Source organism: Anomaloglossus baeobatrachus, chromosome 2 (genome assembly GCF_048569485.1).
Source record: "Anomaloglossus baeobatrachus isolate aAnoBae1 chromosome 2, aAnoBae1.hap1, whole genome shotgun sequence".
Taxonomy (NCBI): domain Eukaryota; kingdom Metazoa; phylum Chordata; class Amphibia; order Anura; family Aromobatidae; genus Anomaloglossus; species Anomaloglossus baeobatrachus.
This window is the reverse complement of record NC_134354.1, coordinates 108,860,693-108,885,125: the sequence shown is the minus strand read 5'-3', so window position 1 is coordinate 108,885,125 and position 24,433 is coordinate 108,860,693. Positions and strand designations below refer to the sequence as shown.

Here is a 24,433-nt window from a genome sequence, read left to right as displayed (position 1 = left end):
CCGGTCTTTGACCTGTGACATCCAAATGTCGGAAAAGCGGGAGAGCCTGCCCCCGACCGGAGATGCGGAGGGGGGGGGCTGGAAGTCATGAGGTAGCCGCTTTGGAAGCGGTTCCTCCATTTGCTTTCTTGGGGCGCGCGTGAGCCCGCCAGGAATCTGAGCTTCTTTGCGTCCTCTGAGTCCCTTTGGACGAGGAGAATTGTGTCTTGCCCGAACCTCGAAAGGACTGAAACCTCTGCTGCCATTTTTTCTGCTGAGGTTTGCTTGATCTGGGCTGGGGCAAAGAAGAGTCTTTACCCTTGGACTGTTTAATGATGTCAGCCAATGGCTCGCCAAACAGTCTATCTCTAGATAAAGGCAGGCTGGTTAAACATTTTTTGGAACCAGCATCTGCTTTCCAGTCCTTTAACCACAAGGCTCTGCGCAAAACTACCGAATTGGCGGACGCCATTGAGGTGCGGCTGGTAGATTCTAGGACCGCATTGATAGCGTAAGACGCAAACGCGGACATCTGCGAGGTAAGGGACGCCACTTGCGGCACCGCTGGATGTAAGATAGCATCCACTTTTGCTAACCCTGCTGAAATAGCTTGGAGTGCCCATACGGCTGCGAATGCTGGAGCAAACGACGCGCCGATAGCTTCATAGACAGATTTTAACCAGAGGTCCATCTGTCTGTCATTGGCATCCTTAAGTGAAGCGCCATCCTCCACTGCAACTATGGATCTAGCTGCAAGTTTGGAAATCGGGGGGTCAACTTTTGGACACTGGGTCCATCGCTTGACCACATCAGGGGGGAAAGGAAAACGTGTATCCTTAGAACGTTTAGAGAAACGCCTTTCTGGATGAGCGTCGTGTTTCTGGATTGACTCTCTGAAGTCAGAGTGATCCAAGAAAGCACTTAATTTACGCTTGGGATAGAGAAAACGAAACTTCTCCTGCTCTGCAGCTGCCTCCTCTGCAGAAGGGGCTGGGGGAGAAATATCCAACAGTCTATTGATGGCTGAGATAAGCTCGTTTACCATGGCGTCCCCATCCGGGGTATCCAGATTGAGAGGGGTTCCAGGATAAGACTCCTGATCACTCTCATCAGACGCCTCACAGAGCGACTGATTGCGCTGAGACCCTGAGCAGTGTGATGACGTTGAGGGTCTTTCCCAGCGAGCCCGCTTAGGGTGGCTGGGGCTATCATCTGAGTCATAATACTCAGCCTGTGAAGCCGGGGACCCCCTTGCAGTCTGGATTAAATCCAACTGAGGGGGATTAGAGGACAGAGACCTCGCCGTGTCCATAGACTGAGCCCCAGGCATGGATTGCAAAGTTTCAAGGATTTTTGCCATAGTCACAGACATATTATCAGCAAAAACTGCAAAGTCTGTCCCTGACACCGGGGCAGGACTTACAGGCGTCTCAGCCTGGGTCACTATCTCTCCTGACTCCGGCTGGCGAAGCAGCACCGGATCTGAGCATTGCACACAATGGGGGTCCTTGGAGCCTGCTGGTAGAGCAGCCCCACATGCAGCACACGCAGTGTACACAGCCCTAGCCTTGGCAGCCTTGCGTTTTGTGGATGACATGTTGCTGCCTCCTCAGAGCGATCTGGGTATACAGCCAGGAAGCGACCTCACAGTGCAAGCAATAAGGAAATATATATATGTCCAGTGACACAGTACACTAATACACACTGAGGCACTAGAGGGGCCAGCTGAAAAGCCGCTTACCGCCCGCTTAAGAGCGAGTGTGTGATCTCCAAAGCCCCCTAGTCCAGGTCTCCCAGAGCCTTGCGTCCTTCCTCCAGCCAGACATGCATGTAATGGCTGCCGGCGTCCTGAGAGAGGAGGGGGGGCGGGCCCTGGGCGTTCCTGACTAAGAGCGGGAAGCCTGCTTCCCTCTGTGCCTAGTGAGAGGGCTGGAGCATGTAAATCAGGCTCCAGCCCTCGTCGCTGCCGTGAAACAGCGTCTCTCCCCTACCCTGATTGACAGGGTGGGGGCGGGAACGAATCGGAGCTGCCGGCGTCCTAGGCCGCAAAAGCCGGGGACTAGATTTATAAACGCCACCGCCGTAAAAGCGCGGTCGGCGTGTCCCCGGCGAACTAAAAGTCACAGCAGCGCCGCCGGTCCAGCGGGGGTCGGCGCTGCGTTCCCACAACACAGAAAAAAAGTCCCCCAGTTAAACTGTAGGAACACTAGCTCTAGCGTTACGGTCCCCGGCGCACTACAACACCCAGCCAGCCCGGAGTGTGTCTGTGCCTGCCGGGGACACAGAGTACCTGTATGATGCAGGGCCTTGTCCCTGATGGTACTCCTGCTCGGCATCCACCAGGTGCTATGGGTCTGTGGATGGAGCCCGGCGTCAGAGCTTTGAGGCCGGCAGGATCCCACTTCCACAGAGCCCTACAAGGGGATGTGGAAGGAAAACAGCATGTGGGGCTCCAGCCCCTGTACCAGCAATAGGTACCTCAACCTTACAACACCATCCACGGGTGAGAAGGGAGCATGCTGGGAACCCTATATGGGCCCTCTTTTCTTCCATCGAAATAGTCAGCAGCTACTGCTGACTAAAATCTGTGGAGCTATGCATGGAATGTCTGACCTCCTTCGCACAAAGCTTGAAAACTGGAGTACCCGTGATACCACGGGGGGGTATAGCCAGAAGGGGAGGGGCCTTGCACTTTTTAGTGTAGTGCTTTGTGTGGCCTCCGGAGGGCAGTAGCTATACCCCAATCGTCTGGGTCTCCCAATAGAGCGCTGAAGAAATTCTGGTTACAGGTTCCCTTTAAGAGCACAACATATCAATGTGAACACAGAGGTCAACTTTCTGAGAAGAATATCTGCCAAAGGAGCACTTTTTCCCAGCTTACACAATTGCCACATCTAAGGTGGTATGCAGTTTGCTGATATGAAAGGGAACCTGTCCTATCTGATCACATTATTAACCTGCACAGGTGTAATCTGTAGGCTAGTAGCTCTATGAAGGTGACCGGCCGCATTGCTTATAGTGCAGCACCTGGGAGAAAATTAACATTATTTCTCTCTACAGCCGCCAGCTTTCAGTCATGCAGGCAGGCCTGGATCAATTACAGTCACCACTAACAGCAGTGAGAGGCAGCTATAATCATGTCTCAGCACTGACTGACACCTCGCTCTACAATGTATCAGTACAGCAAGCAGTCAGTGCCAGTGCATGCTTACAGCCGGACGCTCTCAGTGCTGTGAGCACTGACTGCAATTGATCCAGACCCACCTGCATGACTGAAAGCTGGCAGCTGCCCGGAGTAATAAAGTATAATGATCGGCACTTCCCTGGGTCTGCCTCAGTCAGGTCATTATTAATGCGGATGTAGCTGGCAATACAGCTAATTCTATGTAAAATGGCTGAGCTGCGGGACCAGCTAGTATGTATGTCCCTATTCCTCAAAGAGAAAACCTTCTGCTCTAATAGTCTTCTACATAAACCCTCTATTACAAGGGTATTGACTAGAACGTGTACTATGGTTATGCATGTGTGCGGCCATGAAAAAAACTGCATGAAATCTGAATGTCCTGCCCTTTGTTAAAATATGGGGGTGGAGCACATTGAGGATCTTCCACTGATGAAATTGCCAAATCTTTCTATCACGTCACAACAAAATAATGCACTGTAGCACTCCATTCTGCTGGACGGACGATGCTCCACGCTTTCCTTTTGCATAGTTTCTAAATTATAAAGCAGCAGATGAATATTTACCTTGCTCATAAGAGCTGAATGACTGGAGGGTTTAGATTGAGAAGATCTTCTTTTATCCTGAGTGTTTGGATCAAGCACAGCAAGCTGCTGGCCAGTGAGAACCTTCTGTCCAACAGACTTCCGGTGTACCTTATGGCCATCAAAGAAGAACAAAAAAGACAAAACATTTAAGTACACCAGGGATCAAAATCACATTACTGGGTCAGCAGTCTAAGAACTGTCTCACATGTGACGATGAGGATGATGAGGCAGAATGTTGTCCTATTACCACATCAATTGTAGTCAGACACGGATTTACCGTATTTTTCGGACTATAAGACGCACCCAGGTTTTAGAAGTGTAAAATAGGAGAAAAAAAAATTGAAGCAAAAAGCAACCCCCCTCTTCACAGTATTATCATACTTACCAGCCCCGGGCATTTGTGTGGCTCCCAGATCTCCCTGTGTTCTCTAGCGTGTGCTCCATGGAGGTGTGCTGCATGCCATCCTCCCCTGCATCTGACTGACACACATACATCAGAACACACACTCACACATCAGTTACTCATATAGAAACACAAATATAAGATTCTATATTATTCCTCCCTGTGATCTCTGTGCTGCACGCCGTCCTCACCCTGCGTCTGGCCAACTCACACATCAGACAGCATACACTCACAAAATCGCACATACTACTACAATCTCACGCCACACTCACCACATCCAGTGATATCACGTGCATCCGGTTACGTGATGCAGGACAGGTCCTGGAAGCTCAACGTACAGTGCAAAGCTTCGCAGTTCCTTACGTCGCTGAGAAGCAAGCGATATCGCTGGATGTGGTGAGTGTGTGGATGCGATCTGTAGTGTGATTGTGTGTCTGCTTTCTCGAGAGTATGTGTGTGTGTGTATACGTACAACCACCAGACTATAAGACGCACCCCCCACTTTCCTCCAAAATTTGGAGGAAAAAAAAAAAGTGCGTCTTATAGTCCAAAAAAAGAGAATTTTGTTTACTTACCGTAAATTCTTTTTCTTATAGTTCCGTATTGGGAGACCCAGACCATGGGTGTTTAGCTTCTGCCTCCGGAGGACACACAAAGTACTACACTAAAAAGTGTAGCTCCTCCCTCTGAGCTTATACACCCCCTGGTGAGCCAGTCCCAGCCAGTTTAGTGCAAAAGCTGAAGGAGAATAGCCACCCACAAGTAGAACAGAGCAAGAGCCGGAACAACCGGAGACGCTGTCTGCCCTTGCGCCGACCTGTGGTTAGCACAAAAAGAGAGGTGCACCGCCTAAGCGCAGCGGTGCGAGACACATAGATCCGGAGAGCACGCACCAGATCTAGAGTATGCAGCGCTTTCTCAAAGCAATGAACAGGAGCCAGACAGAAGGAAAGTAGGGTAATGTCCTGGTTAAGGTGGAAAGGAGAGACCACCTTAGGAAGAAAGTCCGGAGTCGGACGGAGAACCACCTTGTCTTGATGAAAGACTAAAAAAGGTGACTCCGAAGAGAGCGCAGCCAAATCAGAGACTCTCCTGAGGGAAGTTATGGCCAACAGAAAGGCCACCTTCTGAGAAAGACGATACAAAGAAACCTGCCTAAGAGGCTCAAAAGGGGGTTTCTGCAAAACCGTGAGAACAAAGTTAAGGTCCCAGGGATCCAAGGGCCGCCGGTAAGGCGGAATGATGTGAGACGCGCCTTGCATGAAGCTGCGGACCTGAGCCAGCCGAGCGAGACGCCGCTGGAACAGAACTGACAGAGCTGAGACTTGTCCCTTGAGAAAGTTGAGGGACAGTCCTAGCTGAAGACCGGACTGTAGAAAAGACAGAAGGGTCGGCAAGGAGAATGGCCAAGGAGGATGGTCAATAGAGCGACACCAGGACAGGAAATTGTTCTAAGTCCTGTGATAGATCTTAGCGGAGGAAGACTTACGGGCCCGAGTCATAGTGGAGATGACTTCAGGAGGGATACCAGAAGCCGTCAAAATCCAAGACTCAAGAGCCACGCCGTCAATTTGAGAGCTGCAGAATTCGGGCGGAAAAACGGACCTTGCGAGAGTAGGTCTGGACGGTCCGGGAGATGCCACGGCATCTCTACGGACAGATGGAGCAGGTCTGGATACCAAGCTCGCCTGGGCCAGTCCAGTGCAATGAGGATGACAAGACGGCCCTCCATTCTGATCTTGCGCAGGACTCTGGGCAAGAGAGCTAGAGGGGGAAAATACGTAGGACAGACGAAACTGGGACCAGTCTTGAACCAGAGCGTCCGCGGCAAAGGCCTGAGGATCGTGGGAGCGAGCCACGTAAACGGGAACTTTGTTGTTGTGACGGGATGCCATTAGGTCCACGTCTGGAGTGCCCCATTTGCGGCAGATTGACTGAAACACTGCCGGGTGCAGGGACCACTCGCCACCGTCCACGCTTTGATGGCTGAGATAATCTGCCTCCCAGTTTTCCACGCCTGGGATGTGGACTGCGGATATGGTGGACTTGGAGTCCTCCACCCATTGAAGGATGCGTTGTACCTCCATCATTGCCAGACAGCTGCGTGTCCCGCCTTGGTGATTGATGTAGGCAACCGCTGTCGCGTTGTCTGACTGGACTCGATTGTGCCTGCCCGCCAACAGGTGGTGAAAAGCTAGGAGAGCTAGAAGCACGGCTCTGGTTTCCAGCACATTGATTGAAAGGGCTGACTCGGACGGAGTCCAAGTGCCCTGCGCTCTGTGGTGGAGACATACCGCTGCCCAGCCGGATAGACTGGCATCCGTGGTGAGAATCACCCAGGACGGGGCCAGGAAGGAGCGCCCTTGGGACAGGGAGAGGGGCCGAAGCCACCACTGAAGAGAGCTCCTGGTCCGTGGCGACAGAGCCACTAACCTGTGTAAGGAGGAAGGCCGCTTGTCCCAACAGCGGAGAATGTCCAGCTGCAGGGGGCGCAGATGGAACTGGGCAAAGGGAACAGCCTCCATGGACGCCACCATTTGACCCAACACCTGCATCAGACGCCTGAGGGTATAACGGCGGGGCCTCAGCAGAGAGCGCACCGCTAGCTGGAGTGACTGCTGTTTGACTAAGGGCAACTTCACAAGTGTTGGCAAAGTCTCGAACTGCATCCCTAGGTACGTGACACTCTGGGTCGGAGTCAGAGTGGATTTGGGAAGATTGACAAGCCACCCGAATTGGGCTAGAGTGGCGAGACTGAGCGAGACACTCCGCTGACAGTCTGCGCTGGATGAAGCCTTGACTAGAAGGTCGTCCAGATAAGGAATCACTGCCAACCCCTGGAGGTGTAGAACCACAATCACTGCTGCCATGACCTTGGTGAATTTCCGAAGGTCATCGCAGCAGAGAGCCTCGAATTGGAAAAGTTCCTCTCCGATTGCAAAACGTAGCCAACGCTGGTGTGAAACTGCAATTGGCACATGCAGATAGGCATCTCTGATGTCGATGGATGCCAGGAAATCCCCTTGGGTCATTGAGGCAATGACTGACCGCAGAGACTCCATGCGAAAATGCCGCACCTGAACATGCTTGTTGAGAAGCTTGAGATCCAGGATGGGCCGGAAGGTACCGTCCTTTTTGGGAACTAGGAAGAGATTTGAGTAGAAACCTCTGAACCGTTCCCGGGCGGGAACTGGTACAATTACTCCGTTGGCCTGCAAGGATGCCACGGCCTGTGAGAAGGCGGCGGCCTTGGAGCAGGGGGGAGTTGAGAGAAAAAATCTGTTTGGCGGGCTGGAAGAGAATTCTATCCTGTAGCCGTGGGAGATGACATCTCTCACCCACTGATCGGAGACGTGTTGAAACCAAGCGTCGCCAAAGTGGGAGAGCCTGCCACCGACTAAGGACGTCGCCGGAGCGGGCAGAGAGTCACGAGGAGGCTGCCTTAGTAGCAGCACCTCCTGCGGTCTTCTGTGGACGCGCTTTTGGGCGCCAGTTGGATTTCTGGTCCTTGGCTGAGTTAGCGGACGAGGCCGAGGGCTTAGAGGACGACCAGTTGGAGGAACGAAAGGAGCGAAACCTCGACTGATTCCTACCCTGGGCAGGTTTCCTGGTTTTGGTTTGTGGCATGGAAGTACTATTCCCGCCAGTAGCTTCTTTGATAATTTCATCCAGCTGTTCTCCGAACAGCCGGGACCCAGCAAAAGGGAGCCCAGCAAGGTACTTCTTAGAAGAAGCATCTGCCTTCCACTCTCGAAGCCACAAGATCCTGCGGATAACGAGGGAATTAGCCGAAGCCACCGCAGTGCGGTGAGAAGCCTCCAGCATGGCAGACATGGCATAAGATGAAAAAGCTGAAGCTTGAGAAGTTAAGGCAACCATTTCGGGCATAGATTCCCTGGTGAGGGAATGCATCTCCCACACTGCCCACACTGCTGCAAAAGTCGGGGAAAACGCGGCCCCCGCCGCTTCATACACAGATTTGGCCAGAAGGTCAATCTGACGGTCAGTGGAATCCTTAAGGGAGGTGCCATCAGCCACCGACACAACGGTCCGGGCTGAGAGCCTAGACACCGGGGGGTCTATCTTTGGGGAGTGAGCCCACTCGTTGACCACCTCAGGTGGAAAGGGAAAACGGTCATCAGAACCACGCTTTGGGAAGCGTTTGTCAGGACAGGCCCTGGGCTTGGTCACAGCGGTCTGAAAACTGGAGTGGTTAAAGAACACACTCTTTGCTCTCTTAGGCGAGGTAAACTGGTGCTTTTCTGCCAGAGAGGGTTGCTCCTCTGATACTGGCGGATTGAGATCCAGTACAGAATTAATAGAAGCAATCAAGTCACTAAGATCTGAGTCACCCTCGGACAGATCAATGGGGTACATGGAGTTAGCCTCCGAGCCCCCTGTAAAGGCATCCTCCTCATCCTGCGAGTCAGCTCTTGAATCAGAGCCGCGGGAGGAGGAGGGAGAGGGAACCCTGCGTCTCTTCTTAGGAGGACGGGGTCTGGGCCCTGATGATGAATCCTCTGTGAGCTCCGGTCCTAAGGGACCCTTAGCAGTAGAGGCACCCATGGACTCAGCAAAAGACTGGGAGATTGACCTAGAAAAGGATTCTACCCAAGCCGGGGGTTCAGTCACTAAGATCTGAGTCACCCTCGGACAGATCAATGGGGTACATGGAGTTAGCCTCCGAGCCCCCTGTAAAGGCATCCTCCTCATCCTGCGAGTCAGCTCTTGAATCAGAGCCGCGGGAGGAGGAGGGAGAGGGAACCCTGCGTCTCTTCTTAGGAGGACGGGGTCTGGGCCCTGATGATGAATCCTCTGTGAGCTCCGGTCCTAAGGGACCCTTAGCAGTAGAGGCACCCATGGACTCAGCAAAAGACTGGGAGATTGACCTAGAAAAGGATTCTACCCAAGCCGGGGGTTCAGCCACAGGTGCAGGAGCAGCCTGAGAGACCACTGGGGGTGAGACTCCAGGCTGTGGCACCGCCAAGTTAGAGCAGACATCACAATGTGGATAGGTGCTCGGTTCAGGCAGCAGGAGCTTACATGCAGCGCATATAGTATAAGGCTATGTGCGCACTTACCGGATTTTGCCGCGGATTTTCTGCATGTTTCGCTGCAGAAAACGTTCATAACATCTCTGCAGTGAATCACCAGCAAATCCTATGGAGAAAAAAAAATCCTGTGCGCACTGGGCGGAATTTGACAGCTGCATGTTTTGCTGCGGGAATCCCGCAGCAAAAACAAGTGCATGTCACTTCTTTTCCGCACATCGCTGCGGGATTTCACTCCATTGACTCCAATGTTAATCATGAAATCCCGCAGGGAATAACGCCGGCAGCAAATTCTGTGCGGTTCACTGCGTTTTCCTGCGTTATTCCCTGCGGTATTTCGCGGTTTACCTCCGGTAATGTACATCGCTTGTCTGCGGTTTTGCAGGGAAGTGATGTCATTACAGGAAGAGGAAGCCGTGCAGAGTAAACACAAACACATCACACACACAAACATCACAGACACAGACACAGACACACAGAACACACATAGAAAGAAAACGGAAATATAGAAAACAAAGAACGTGGGCTCCGCTGCATATTTACCTTCCAGCCGAGGTAAGCACACAGCGGCGGCCCGGTATTCTCAGGCTGGGGAGGGAGAGGGGCAGGGATAATGTCCCCCGCCTCACTCCCCCTCCGGCAGCCGAGAATATCAGCCGCAGCTGCCCCGGCACGGTCGCATGCATTATGCGGCAATACCGGCGTGTCCTCGGCTCTTCTTGCCACCGTGTAGCAGTGGTGGCAAGGTAATACAAGGGGTTAATGATGGTGGGGGACCACCGCCATTAACTCCAGGCTTGATCATGGCAGCGTCTATGTGACAGCTGACATGATCAACCCGTAAGTAAAGTGAATAAAACACAGACACCGAAAAATCCTTTATTTTAAATAAAACCAACAAGCCTCGTTCACCATTTTATTAACCCCCCCCAAACAAAGCTCCGGCGTAATCCACAGGTCCGACGTCCTGCGCTGCTCACATCCAGCCGCGACTGTCATACACAGCGCTGAATGCAGCAGACAGCAGAGGTAATTACCGATCATTTCCCACGGCCGGTAATGTGAACTCACTGCCGACCGTGGGAAATGCAGCGATCTGTCCTCTATCTATCCCTCTATCTATATATCCCTCTATCTATTCTTCTGTCTATCTACTATCAGAATTAAATGTATTTTTTTTTTTTCTTCAATGTGCTTTATTGCATTGAATGCAATAAAGCACATCCCAACCCGCACGCGGCAAAACCGCGGCAATACCGCGATTAATACCGCGGTAAAACCGCAGAAAACCGCATGCGGTTTTCGGGTGCGGTTTCCCGCGGTTTTTACCGCGGGTGCGGTAATCTTTGAGAGCATGCGGAATTTACGCAAGGAAATTTCATTTCCCAGTGCGCACATAGCCTAAAGCTTTGGAGCCTTGCTCCTCGTGTGAGACATGCTGCTGGAGTGGGGGCTCTGCAAGAGAATGAACCCCAGAGAGTATATACAGAGGTCCACAACCAGAGACCGGTTGTGGCTTACCAGACCGCTGGAGCGGTGTTGTGTGCCCTCCAGATCCCGAAGCCCGGACCCCCAAGCACAGCACCTCAGCAGGGATGCAGAGTGCAGACCAGCGCCGAGTGAACTCTGTCTGAGAAAATGGCCGCCGGAGCAAAGAGAGGGGGCGGGACTTGGCTTGGAGAGCGGGATCTGGAGGGCCATAGAGACCTACAGGGGAGGAGACACGCACAGCAGTGGGGAGTGTCCCTCCCCTGTGCAGAACGGCCGCCGGGAGGAGCCGAGCCTGTCCCTCTGCATGAGTGACATGCGAGGGCAGTGAACAGAAACTAGGCCTCCGGCAAAGCCGGGGCCTAAATTTGAGCGGCGAGGCCGACGCGCAGGCACCATCGGCGCGGTCTCGGGCGACAGCTAGAGAACCCGCCGGAAATGCCAAGAAATACAGTAAGCACACTCTCCCCAAACAATAAAGCACAGGGACCCCCAATATATAAACGTCTCAGGTACTTAGCTGCTGAGACGCAGGGCCAGGTCCCTGGGGATGAGTGCTCCGGTCCAGCAGGGTCCTGAAGGGCTGCGGATGGAGACCGGTCTCCTGCCAGGCATGGAGACCGTGCTAGCTTCCACTTCAAGCCAGAGCCCAGGAGGGATGGTGAAGGAGCACGGCATGTAAGGCTCCAGCCTCGGAAATCAACCTTTGAACACCGCCGACACAGTGGGGTGAGAAGGGACATGCCGGGGGTCCAGACGTGGACCCGCACTTCTTCAATCTCATTCCAAAAAGGAAAAAATCATATGAGAATGCATGTGTGGATGTATGCCTCCTGAACACAAAGCAATAAACTGGCTGGGTCTGCTCACCAGGGGGTGTATAAGCTCAGGGGGAGGAGCTACACTTTTAGGTGTAGTACTTTGTGTGTCCTCCGGAGGCAGAAGCTAAACACCCATGGTCTGGGTCTCCCAAAGGAACGATAAAGAAAATACGGTACCTAGTTTTTAGAAAGCAGTTCAAATGGTGTTTATTGATCTGGTTCTATAGAAAACAGCTTTGAAAAGTCACACATAGAAACCATGTTACCGTTTTACAGCAGCTTAGCTTTCTATGCGGCATGCCGTTCACCTTACACATTTTCTGTCTAAAATCAGATGGAAATCTGCATATAACATCTAATAAACCCTCCACTTACATTCTGCAAGGCCGGAAAATGGTTTTCATCACTACTCGTGTTCTCTGAGGACCACATGTTGCATTTGTTTCAGAATCTAAAAGTAAAATAAGAATTAAAAATTAACTCCTTTTAAGATTGCAGGCATTTCACGGAAAGAATTGTTACGGAAGCCATGTTTCTTTTTTTTTCCCCTATCATACTTCCAGGTTATCATCATTTAAAAGTTGTATCTTACCCACACAGGAGATAACCTAAGGATCAATGTGGGATGGAGGGCTGGGACCCCCCCACCACACCCGTGGCTACTGCTCCCATATGCTGCAATCGTACATTCGGTGCACAGACATCAGATTTTATATACAGGATAATATATCATATGATATGATAGTTGAGAACTTTCACACATGCTTAGCTAATAATTTTAATGGGAGAGCGCTGGTGGGCAATAGAGTTAGAGTGACGGAGCATTCAGATCTTCATCCTCATTTGAATATCAGGTCAAACGCTGATTTCTCAGTAACGGACAGGCTTTGTAAAGGGATTACTGGACTTGTCTTTGAAAGAGCTACTGAACGAGCACAAAAATAATTCGGGGGGTGAGGTCCTGTTTACAGGCTGCTTTTAACCACCAAAATATAAAAAATAACCCTCATACAGCTACATGGACACAAACAAAAATTATCTATATATAATTGCCTTATTCTGTCTGTCTGTCTGTTTTGCTCCAAAATTGTGTCCTTACGGTGACAAACAGCGGATTGGCCGCTGGGCTCGCCATGGCCCCGCCCCCCCCCGCACGGATTGGCCGCTCGCCTCCTCCCCTCCGCACGGATTGGCCGCTCGCCTCGGCTCCGCCCCCCCCGCACGGATTGGCCATGTCCTTACGGTGACAAACAGCGGATTGGCCGCTGGACTCGCCATAGCCCCGCACGGATTGGCCGCTCGCCTCGCCTCCTCCCCCCGCACGGATTGGCCGCTCGCCTCGCCCCCCCCGCACGGATTGGCCATGTCCTTACGGTGTCAAACAGCGGATTGGCCGCTGGGCTCGCCATGGCCCCGCCCCCCGCACGGATTGTCCGCTCGGCCTCACGGATTGGCCGCTCACCTCGGCTCTTCCCCCCGCACGGATTGGACGCTCACCTCGGCTCCGCCCTCCCCCGCACGGATTGGCCGCTCGCCCAGGTTCCGCCCCCCCACACGGAATGGCCTCTCGCCCCGAGGTGAGCGCATCAAGGTCCTGCAGCGGCGGAACACACACACACGCACACACATAAGAACAGACACACACACACACATCAGATCACACTCACTCTCTCACACACACACACATCAGATCGCATCCACATACTCACAACATCCCGTGATATCGCTTGCTTCTCGGCTGCGATACTTTGCAGTGACCTTCCAGGACCTGCCGGAGGACCACATTGCCGGAAGCATGTGGTATCTCTGGATGTTGTGATTGTGTGAGCGCGTATGTGCGATATCGTCAGCGTGTGTGTGAGTGTATGCAATCGGATCTGAGTGTCGGCAGAGGAGCACGGCGTGCAGCACAGCTGCTGGGACCGCCCACCGGTGGGCACAGGGAGAAGTGGGGTGTGTGTGTGAGTGTATGCGAGCAGATGTGTAACTGTGGAGCCCGATGGGGAGTGCGCAGAATGGGGGATGGAGCCCGATGGGGAGTGCGCAGCATGGGGGGTGGAGCCCGATGGGGAGTGCGCAGCATGGGGGATGGAGCCCGATGGGGAGTGCGCAGCATGGGGGATGGAGCCCGATGGGGAGTGCGCAGCATGGGGGATGGAGCCCGATGGGGAGTGCGCAGCATGGGGGGTGGAGCCCGATGGGGAGTGCGCAGCATGGGGGATGGAGCCCGATGGGGAGTGCGCAGCATGGGGGATGGAGCCCGATGGGGAGTGCGCAGCATGGGGGATGGAGCCCGATGGGGAGTGCACACCTCCCCCCAAAACACACACACACACACACACACACACACACAGCCACACACGCACTGCACAAGACACCACACACACTGGGAACCACAAACACCGCCCTACATAGACACCCACACACACAACGCCGCACACACACACACAACACCCAACACACACAAATATACGCACATACCGCACAACACACACACTGCACAAAACATACCTCCCCCCAAAAACACACACACACACCCCACACAAACCGCGCAACACACACAACGCTACAGACACACAGCGCTCCACAAACAACGCAACACACAAACACCGCTCTCACCCCCCGCCACACCCAGAACATGTACAGCGCCCTACACAAACACTTGGTAACTACACACAACATATACACACACATATATATATATATATATATATAAACAAAAATCATACATTAACTACACAATACGTAAATTCTAGAATACCCGATGCGTAGAATCGGGCCACTTTCTAGTTATCTATATACACCCTTAAGGACAAAATATGAAAGGTGTCTGTAAGTTCTCCCCTTGTCTATGTGGGTTTCCAAAGGATTCTCCAGATTCCTCCCAAAGACATCCTGAACTTACATTGTGATCTACAATGGGGTCAGTGATGATGTCTGTAAAGCACTGAGCAATGATGGAGCTAAATAATCAAATTATATACCTCTACTAGCTGTAGTACCCAGCGTTGCCCGAGATAGTACCTGTCAGCCTCTTTACCTGTCACTGTCTGGGAAAAAGGCAGAGAGGTAGACAGAATGGAAAGAGGCAGACAGAGGCATTCTGTCTATTTCCCATTCCGTCTGCCTCTGTCTGTCTCTTTCCCTGTCACCGTTTGCCTCTGTCTGCCTCTTTCCCATTCTGTCAGCCTCTTACCCTGTCACCGTCTGCCTCTTTCCCATTCTGTCAGCCTCTTACCCTGTCACCGTCTGCCTCTTTCCCATTCTGTCAGCCTCTTACCCTGTCACCATCTGCCTCTTTCCCATTCTGTCAGCCTCTTACCCTGTCACCATCTGCCTCTTTCCCATTCTGTCAGCCTCTTACCCTGTCACTATCTGCCTCTTTCCCTGTCACCGTCTGTGCCTGTCTGTCTCTTCACCAACTTATTTCCTCACACACAAGCTTCTTATACTAAGAATGTCCTTCGTTACCTACAGCAACCAATCACAGCTCCCATTAATGACCTGTAGCTCCCAGCTCCATATTCAGCTCCAGCTCCATATATTCATATGTGAGGCCGTATGGCACATTTTATAAAAATATTTTAGTGTAGGACTGCTTCAAATGAGATTTGCCGTGACGTGGCGAAGCAGCTCAAGAAATTGCAATTTTTTGCCAAAAATCTCAAAACATTTTTTATAATAAGTACAGTTTGGAATGTTTAGTGCTGTAGTGCACATTTGGTGCTGGCTTTTTGTTTTTTCTTCATTGAATTGGTCGGTGGTTGACCTCCGCCTTGCTATGCACCCCAATTTGGGATGTATTCCATCTGTCTGGATTTTGGCGGTTGGTGACTGTTCACATTAAGTCATCAGGCTTTGTCCACAGGCTATTTACTTCATGCAGCATTTGCTTGGACCTGTCCCGCCCACAGCCATGACTCAGTCATGGGTACGGGATTGAAATAGACCAGGTGAGTGCTGCTAAGAGCAGTTCTACTATTCATATGTGAGGCCGTATGGCACATTTTATAAAAATATTTTAGTGTAGGACTGCTTCAAATGAGATTTGCCGTGACGTGGCGAGGCAGCTCAAGAAATTGCAATTTTTTGCCAAAAATCTCAAAACATTTTTTATAATAAGTACAGTTTGGAATGTTTAGTGCTGTAGTGCACATTTGGTGCTGGCTTTTTGTTTTTTCTTCATGTACTTTAATGCAAGAAGGTTTTTTGGCAAATAACTAAAGTGTGGAGTTATAATCTCCCCTTAAAACATAGTCTATGACGTTCCCTGAGTCACATGGGGTGTGTGCAAAATTTCATGATTGTGCGACTGTGCAGATTCCTTTAGCGAACACACACACACACACAGCTTTATATATTAGATATATCTATCTCTTGAATGGGCTAAAAAAAAAAAAAAAAAACAACTAATGCACAAAAAGAAAAAATGACTACATCGTGTCTTGTCTGCAGGGATGACAATGTTGACAGAGAGCATCACCGCTGCAGACAATCACTGAGCTCGGTGGCTGTACTGTGGTAGTCGGGCTGAGTGATTGGCTGCAGCGGTGATGCACGTTGTCAAGGTGATGTCATCCCAACAGACAAAACTCTGAAAGCAGAGCAGCGTCAGGAGCTGGTGATGGACCCGGGAGGGGGAACTTGAGGACTTTGTTATGGTACTTTGCAGGGTTTAGGGTCCACTTTCCTGAAAGAGGAAGACCCCTTTAATTTTTAGGCAGGAAAGACCGGACTATTGTCTACACACACAGCGCACCTCTGTGCCAGCTCCCTACACATCAGTCTTCTGATACCCTGCACACCTACGTATGGTGTGACACTTATGGGTTTACACAAGCAATGACATAGATAACAGGGACACGTTATCCCCGGGGCTGCGCCATAACCGCACAGAGCTGCCATCAGTAGTGGACGGAGCGGGTCACTGTCAGCCGCCGGTACAGAGGGACGACGCCACCTCTCCCAGCACTCCCCGTTACCTCTCACCAGAAGCGTTGCTGCTCTCTGATCATTCAGCGCCACACGTTCAAACAAATGTCTCGAGATCCCATTGGCTGACAGTAAACCAATTAAAAAATCATATCTATTGAGCGTTCCGAGCCTCGTTTTGAAGCAGCCAATCGTTTCTACTGTTTTCTCCACAAATTGATCATGTGACTTGATTACGCCATTTACTACTGTGGGGGCGGAGTTTACGTTGATATTACATAGACATGGGCGGGGCGAAGGAAGAGTAGATTTGACGCGTCTCTATCGCTGCGTCTTGTGTAGTCGCAGTAGTCTGACTTTCCCCGGGGGAGTTTATGGCTCCGCTTGTTCAGTACGTTACATCGGATCGCGCCGGCTGTAGCAGCGCCATATACAGACTCAGAACTGACTCATTAGGGGCTTTTATTTCTTTTTCATTGCTGCAGATTAGGGGCAGTAATCTTTTGAGGCTAAGTTCACACCATGCAATTTTATAGTTTGTTTTTTTATGCAAAATAAAAGCTGCCTTTTACAGGACAAGAAAAAGCTCCAAACCTTCAGAATCACACGCACACAGACGGGGACACGGACACGCACACACACGCACGCACGCACACAGACCGGGACACGGACACACACACGCGCACACGCACGCACACACACACACACACACACACACAGACGGGGACACGCACACACACACGCACGCACGCACACAGACGGGGACACGGACACGCACACACACACGCACGCACGCACACAGACGGGGACACGGACACGCACACACACGCACGCACGCACACAGACCGGGACACGGACACACACACGCGCACACGCACGCACACACACACACACACACACACACACAGACGGGGACACGGACACGCACACACACACGCACGCACGCACACAGACGGGGACACGGACACGCACACACACACGCACGCACGCACACAGACGGGGACACGGACACGCACACACACGCACGCACGCACACAGACGGGGACACGGACACACACACACGCACGCACGCACACAGACGGGGACACGGACACGCACACACACGCACGCACACAGACGGGGACACGGACACACACACACACACGCACGCACACAAAATTTTTTCCTATAATTTAGCAGTGTTTTGATATTTTTTTACCCATAGATGCCAATGAGAAAATGAAGAAAAAAAAGACAATAAAAATGTAATGTGTTTTTTTTTTTAGCTTCTTTTTTGTAACATCCCTCCCAACTGTAAGAATACAAAGGCGACCAATCATGTGATGCTTCGTGCGTCGCGGCATATTTCAACCGTGCGCCAAGCCACACCCATTTGCCATTTTATTCTACTCTGGCGGGAGGAGCTGTCAGAGAGACTTTCAGCAGGCGCCCTAGAATGGAGGGCGTAGAGCCAAATCCAGAACTGTCCGCTGTATCCGGAACAATTGGGACTAGAGATGAGTGGATTGATCACAGGGCTTCGATCCAGAGTCCTGGACAGTGGTCCCCCGCAGATGGATGGAAGCCGCAATCTCTTACCTTCCGGCGTCCCCGGGGCGACTTTCGATTATCCAGTGCTGGTGCGATGTTATCTGTGCGTCCTGCTCATCTCTAGTTGGGACCTGTGGATTTATTTTTTGTTCACCCATAATTGAAGCAGCCAGAACTCTGTAATCTGTATGTAGCTTCACTATATGACATGCTGTTTTTTTGTCTGTAAGGCCATATTCACACGTTGCATAAACACTATGTTTTTTGTTTTCTATAGTTCGCAGTACCAAACTACACAATAACAACTATTGCATTTTGTATGCCTTTTGCTTCCTTATTTTGTGTTTTTGGTGCAGATGTGAAACTACATTTTAATGTGGTTTTTATAGAACAGAAAACCTTTGATTCTGCACTTAAAGAGAACCTGTCAGGTGCAATATGTGTGGCGCCCCTGACCTGGTCAGGCGCCACTGAGTATTGCACCCACGCCTGGGTCAGTACAAACAGGTAATCCAAAAGGCTGAGTAGAGTGTGTGTACACACACACACACACATTGGAGGGGACCCCTGGGCAGACCCAGGAAGGGGGGCGTAGCCCTCGCATCTCAGTGTGATGCTGTAGTGAAGCTGGAGGGAGAGTTGTGCAGTGCCAGTCAGGAGAAGGAGTGGAGCAGCCGTGTCTGAAGTGTCGGACCCTGTATGTGCAGTGGCTGCTGGCGGGGGAGAACATTACCACCAAGTCAGACTGAAAGACACCCGAAGAAAGAGAGCAGTAAGGAGTCGAGTACGGGGACTCCTGGTAATGAACGCACACACGGGGTACAGGTCCCTAGAGCCAGATATCCATTTAATGGTCTGCTAAATCCCGTAGGCGGTGGGACTAGAGCAGGGGTGGGCAATTAATTTTCCCATGGGGCTGCATGAGAAATTGGGATGGTTTTGAGGGCCGGCCTAATATAATTAACTCAGTTCTACCCAATATACTACATCACTACACCCCCATATACTACACCTGTAATAAACTACACCACTACACCCTCCTATACTACACCTGTAATATACTACAACCCTCATATACTACACCTGTAATATACTACACCCCCATGTACTACACCTGTAATATACTACACCCCCCATATACTACACCTGTAATAAACTACACCACTACACCCTCCTATACTACACCTGTAATATACTACAACCCCCATATACTACACCTGTAATATACTACACCCCCATGTACTACACCTGTAATATACTACACCCCCCATATACTACACCTGTAATAAACTACACCACTACACCCCCCTATACTACACCTGTAATATACTACAACCCTCATATACTACACCTGTAATATACTACACCCCCATGTACTACACCCCCCATATACTACACCTGTAATAAACTACACCACTACACCCCCCTATACTACACCTGTAATATACTACAACCCCCATATACTACACCTGTAATATACTACAACCCCCATATACTACACCTGTAATATACTACACCCCCATATACTACACCTGTAATATACTACACCCCCATATACTACACCTGTAATATACTAAACCCCCCCATATACTACACCTGTAATATACTACACCCCCCATATACTACACCTGTAATATATTAAACCCCCCATATACTACACCTGTAAGATACTATAACCCTCATATACTACACCTGTAATATACTACACCCCCATGTACTACACCCCCCATATACTACACCTGTAATAAACTACACCACTACACCCCCCTATACTACACCTGTAATATACTACAACCCCCATATACTACACCTGTAATATACTACAACCCCCATATACTACACCTGTAATATACTACACCCCCATATACTACACCTGTAATATACTACACCCCCATATACTACACCTGTAATATACTAAACCCCCCATATACTACACCTGTAATATACTACACCCCCCATATACTACACCTGTAATATATTAAACCCCCCATATACTACACCTGTAAGATACTACATCACTACACGCCCATAAACTACACCTGTAATATACTACACCCCCATATACTACACCTGTAATTTACTACACCCCTATATACTACACCTGTAATATACTACACCCCTATATACTACACCTGTAATATACTACATCACTACACCCCCATATACTACACCTGTAATATACTACACCCCTATATACTACACCTGTAATATACTACACCCCTATATACTACACCTGTAATATACTATATCACTACACCCCCATATAATACACCTGTAATATACTACACCCCCATATACTACACCTGTAATATACTACATCACTACACACCCATATAATACACCTGTAATATACTACACCCCCCATATACTACACCTGTAATATACTACACCCCCATATACTACACCTGTAATATACTACATCACTACACACCCATATAATACACCTGTAATATACTACACCCCCATATACTACACCTGTAATATACTACATCACTACACACCCATATAATACACCTGTAATATACTACACCCCCCATATACTACACCTGTAATATACTACACCCCCATATACTATACCTGTAATATACTACACCCCCCCATATACTACACCTGTAATATACTACATCACTACACCCCCATAAACTACACCTGTAATATACTACATCACTACACCCCCATATACTACACCTGTAATATACTACATCACTACACCCCCATATAATACACCTGTAATATACTACATCACTACACCCCCATATACTACACCTGTAATATACTACATCACTACACCCCCATATAATACACTTGTAATATACTGCATCACTACACCCCTATATACACCTGCAATATACTACATCACTACACCCCTATATACACCTGCAATATACTACATCACTACACCCTTATATACACCTGTAATATACTACATCACTACACCACCATATACACCTGTAATATACTACAACCCCCATATACTACACCTGTAATATACTACACCACTATATACAACACCCCCATATACTACACCACTATATACTACACCTGTAATAAAGCTACATCACTACACCCCATGTACTACACCACTATATACACAACACCATATACACCTGCAAAACCACTACACCCCCAGTATTAGTCACCAGTCCCACCCCTCCCCCATTGTCCCTCCTCAGCTTATTAGTCACTACTTACCTCTCCCTTCTTATCGTCCCCGTCCTCAGGCACCTCCGTACAGGCCCCCCGCTGAGCTGCTCCTCATGTACAGGCCCTGGCTGCGCTGATGCTGTTCTGCGAGGGGTCCCCGCCGCTGCTTCTCTCCCGGAAGTCCAATGCTGTGCCACATCTTCTCCTGCCCGGCGGGAACTTTTGAAATGACACACGCACGCCGCACTGACAACATCAGAGAGCGCGCATGTGTCACAGAGAAAGGTGCCAGCAGGGAACAGCGTTGCGATTCCTGCGTTCCGCTGCCTGCACTGACTGTGCGGAGCTGCAGGATCACTCCCTGCCCGTCACGCAGCAGCCCGGCTCCACTGCACTGGCTGAAGACAGGCAGGCCGGTCACAGACAGTAGGCGGGCCGGATGTGGCCCACGGGCCGCCCCTTGCCCAGGTCTGGACTAGAGGTTCCACGCCAACCAACACAGAACCCACAGCATCAACAGCAACGAGGGGGCCCATAAGGAGGATCGAGTCTGAAGCCATCTTATCCTTGGTCCATGCTGTCAGCAAACGGGTCAGAAAGGGGAGAAAGGCAGTAGCGACTTCCCTGGACGCATCCCATGATATACTTCAAGTCAGGGGTGGTCCGAAACAAGGGTGCAGGAAGGCGAGTCAGCAGTCACCCCTATATCAGCCTGAGGGATACCTGGTTCCACCTGGTTCATCATAGCATCGCCCGGGTTGTCTCACAACTACCAACTGAAAGTGAGTATAAACCCTGAAAGACATTTCTGCCTGTGTGTGAGTTCTTCTGCGACCTGTGGTACTACACACACCTGAGCCCCTGTGGCCAGCCTCACTCTCGGGAGGCCATAACACCAGACTGCATTTACCATCAGCCCCAGACGCTCTCTAAACTGCAGTGGCGGTCACCCCTGACCGCAATTACCGAGAGTGGCGTCACGATTCCCATTGAAGTTAACCTGACGTTCCTGTTGCCTATTGGAAGTAGCGATCCTAAAAGTCAAATGTGGATTTTTAACAATCCTTTGCATATGACCTAGGATATATAAACCAGATCAGAATCCCAATTTGCAGACATGGTGTTTCAGGGTGCTTGCACCTCGTCAGTGCAAAGTGCGGGGTGTCTGATCTGGCTCATGAGAAGCTTTGTGGGGACCACAGGGGAACACTATTCTCTTTAAGGAGACTTTGCAAGCCAGTCTGGCTGCCAGTAAGGGGACTTATAGCTGCCACACCCCTCTGGGGAATATTCAAATTATCTCTCCATTCTGGATTGTGTGTTGTGGACACCTGCAAAAAAAACATGCAAAGAAAAAGCAGTAGAAAATATGCAGCATTTATGTTATACTTCTATTGGAGAGAAAACTAATCAATCACGTTTTTATGCCTTTTACCAATCACCATAAAAAATGTGATCAATGTGTTGTGGGAATCGTTACAATTACAGGGACACCAAATATGCCCATGTTATTTTCTAATTTGTGATATTTGTTTATTTAGTTTTTAAAGTGCATTAAAATGTCAATATTTTAATTGTTTTTTTAGCATTTTTATAGGAAGAAAAAAAATCTCTTTTTTTCTCCCTCTAGAATACTTCCATGTACAATGTATCTTTATTTACCAGTGTAATCTGCCTGTGGAGTCAGAGGCTGCAGTGCAGCTTCAAAATTACAACATTCTCCCAGTGACATCAACAGAACCTGTGGCTCAGAGGTTTAGCCCTCACCTGCATTTATAGAGGTAGTGGCTTCCCTGGGCCACTCCAAAAAAGTAGAAAGGAAATGACTTTTTTCCAATTAGAAAGAAATTTACATTTTTGCAATTTTTATTTATTTTTTAATAATAAATAATAAAAATGTTTTTTATTTGAATTTTAAAGAAACAAAACAATCTCAACATTTCTTTGCCTTTAGAATACAGAGACATAGAAATACACTATGTACAGTCTTGTAATTGCTACAACATACACCTACTGTCCCTCAGACCTGCTGGTTAGCCCATCATTTGCTGCTTGCTGATTTACCCTACGTCTGCTGTGCTGCTTCTCAGAGACTGTTCACATTACGTTGTTATCCCTGTAGTCATCTCCTATGGTTTCTACATTCTGAAGCTATAATTTAGTTCAGACATTCTTTTGAGCTTGTATCTGCTCTACAGTGTTTGTCACTACTGGCTCTGTGTCTTCTACTGTGTGCTGCTCCTTCTGTTGCTGGCCAGCCTGCTTTGGCCACTCTTGCTGCAGCGCCGTCGCCCTCGGTCCGTGTGTAACCTACGGATTAGTGGCTCTATCTAACCAGGTGTGCCTGACACCCCTATACACAAAATATATTACCCACAGTCCTCATCTACAGTCTCTGAGTGCAGAATTTTGATCATGGGACCATGATACAACTAAACATCCTGCACTTCTACGGTAGTAGTCACAGCTTTACTATGTTTTGTGTAAAGTTGCATCCAGTTTTGCAGTTCTGCGCCAAGAATGTCAAGCCCCATAGCTCCCAACTTGTTAGACCACATGTGGGAAAGATGCATTTTATTCCAACATGTCTATAAAAGTAAACAATTTTAATTAGACAGTGCAAAAAATAATGGTACATGCTACAGTGAATAATAAAATATACAGCTTATCTACTACACAATTGAGAACCACAAGGTCCTTTTAATGGCAGTATATTAGAATTATAAAAGAAGAACAAAGAGGGACAGGAGGATTTAGGATATTTGTAGGAGTTAGTGTCTATCCCACCAAAAAAAAGAGATATGGGAAAAATTATCACCAATTGGTCACAGCTTCTACCAAGAGCATTTCCTTCTTTGAAACGTCAGAGCACTACTTGTCTATAGCCCACTTAGGCATTACGTAACACTGATTTTCAAGCCCATTAACTGGAATTGAAATGTACCAGCCTCATTAAGGTGAATGTACTTGGATTATTTCACTCCTTAGGCTGGGCAAGGAAATTGAAGAGTTTGTGTTAAATCGCATTCAAAGTCTTCAAAACCACCAAAGTCTGACAGTACCGCAACTTCTGATTTCCGCATTGTTAAGACCAGGTCAACTGGGAATTTTTGGAGCAGTGCAGGATCAAAAGTCATCCCTCTGAAGAAACTGTGGCTCTTGAATTGATGTAGATATCGGAGCCGCTGTCGTGGAACTTTGCACAAGAGCTAAAGAAATAATGATACATTGTATGAATAAACTCTCAGAACAATTCTGGCCATAGATAATTCAAGGGGTTTTCTAGGTCTACAAAAGACATGGCCTTAGGATAGGTC

General features: G+C 49.5%; 2 protein-coding genes across 4 annotated transcripts in view; both read right to left on the bottom strand.

Moving 5' to 3' along the window:
* The window catches only part of SPAG5 (sperm associated antigen 5), a 320,831-nt gene extending 308,869 nt beyond the window's left edge, over positions 1–11,962 (bottom strand). For all 3 annotated transcript variants that reach the window (XM_075335260.1, XM_075335262.1, XM_075335261.1), the window contains exons 1-2: positions 11,886–11,962; positions 3,727–3,855 (exon numbers count right to left, since the gene is read on the bottom strand). In XM_075335260.1, coding sequence (XP_075191375.1) covers positions 3,727–3,855; positions 11,886–11,942 — 186 coding nt within the window. In that variant the 5' untranslated portion in view covers positions 11,943–11,962. The remainder of the gene's footprint in view (positions 1–3,726; positions 3,856–11,885) is intronic.
* Positions 11,963–23,067: 11,105 nt separating this feature from the next.
* RSKR (ribosomal protein S6 kinase related) overlaps positions 23,068–24,433 on the bottom strand; it is a 45,066-nt gene continuing 43,700 nt past the window's right edge. Inside the window, exon 12 of the mRNA XM_075333196.1 lies at positions 23,068–24,325. Coding sequence (XP_075189311.1) covers positions 24,101–24,325 — 225 coding nt within the window. The 3' untranslated portion in view covers positions 23,068–24,100. The remainder of the gene's footprint in view (positions 24,326–24,433) is intronic.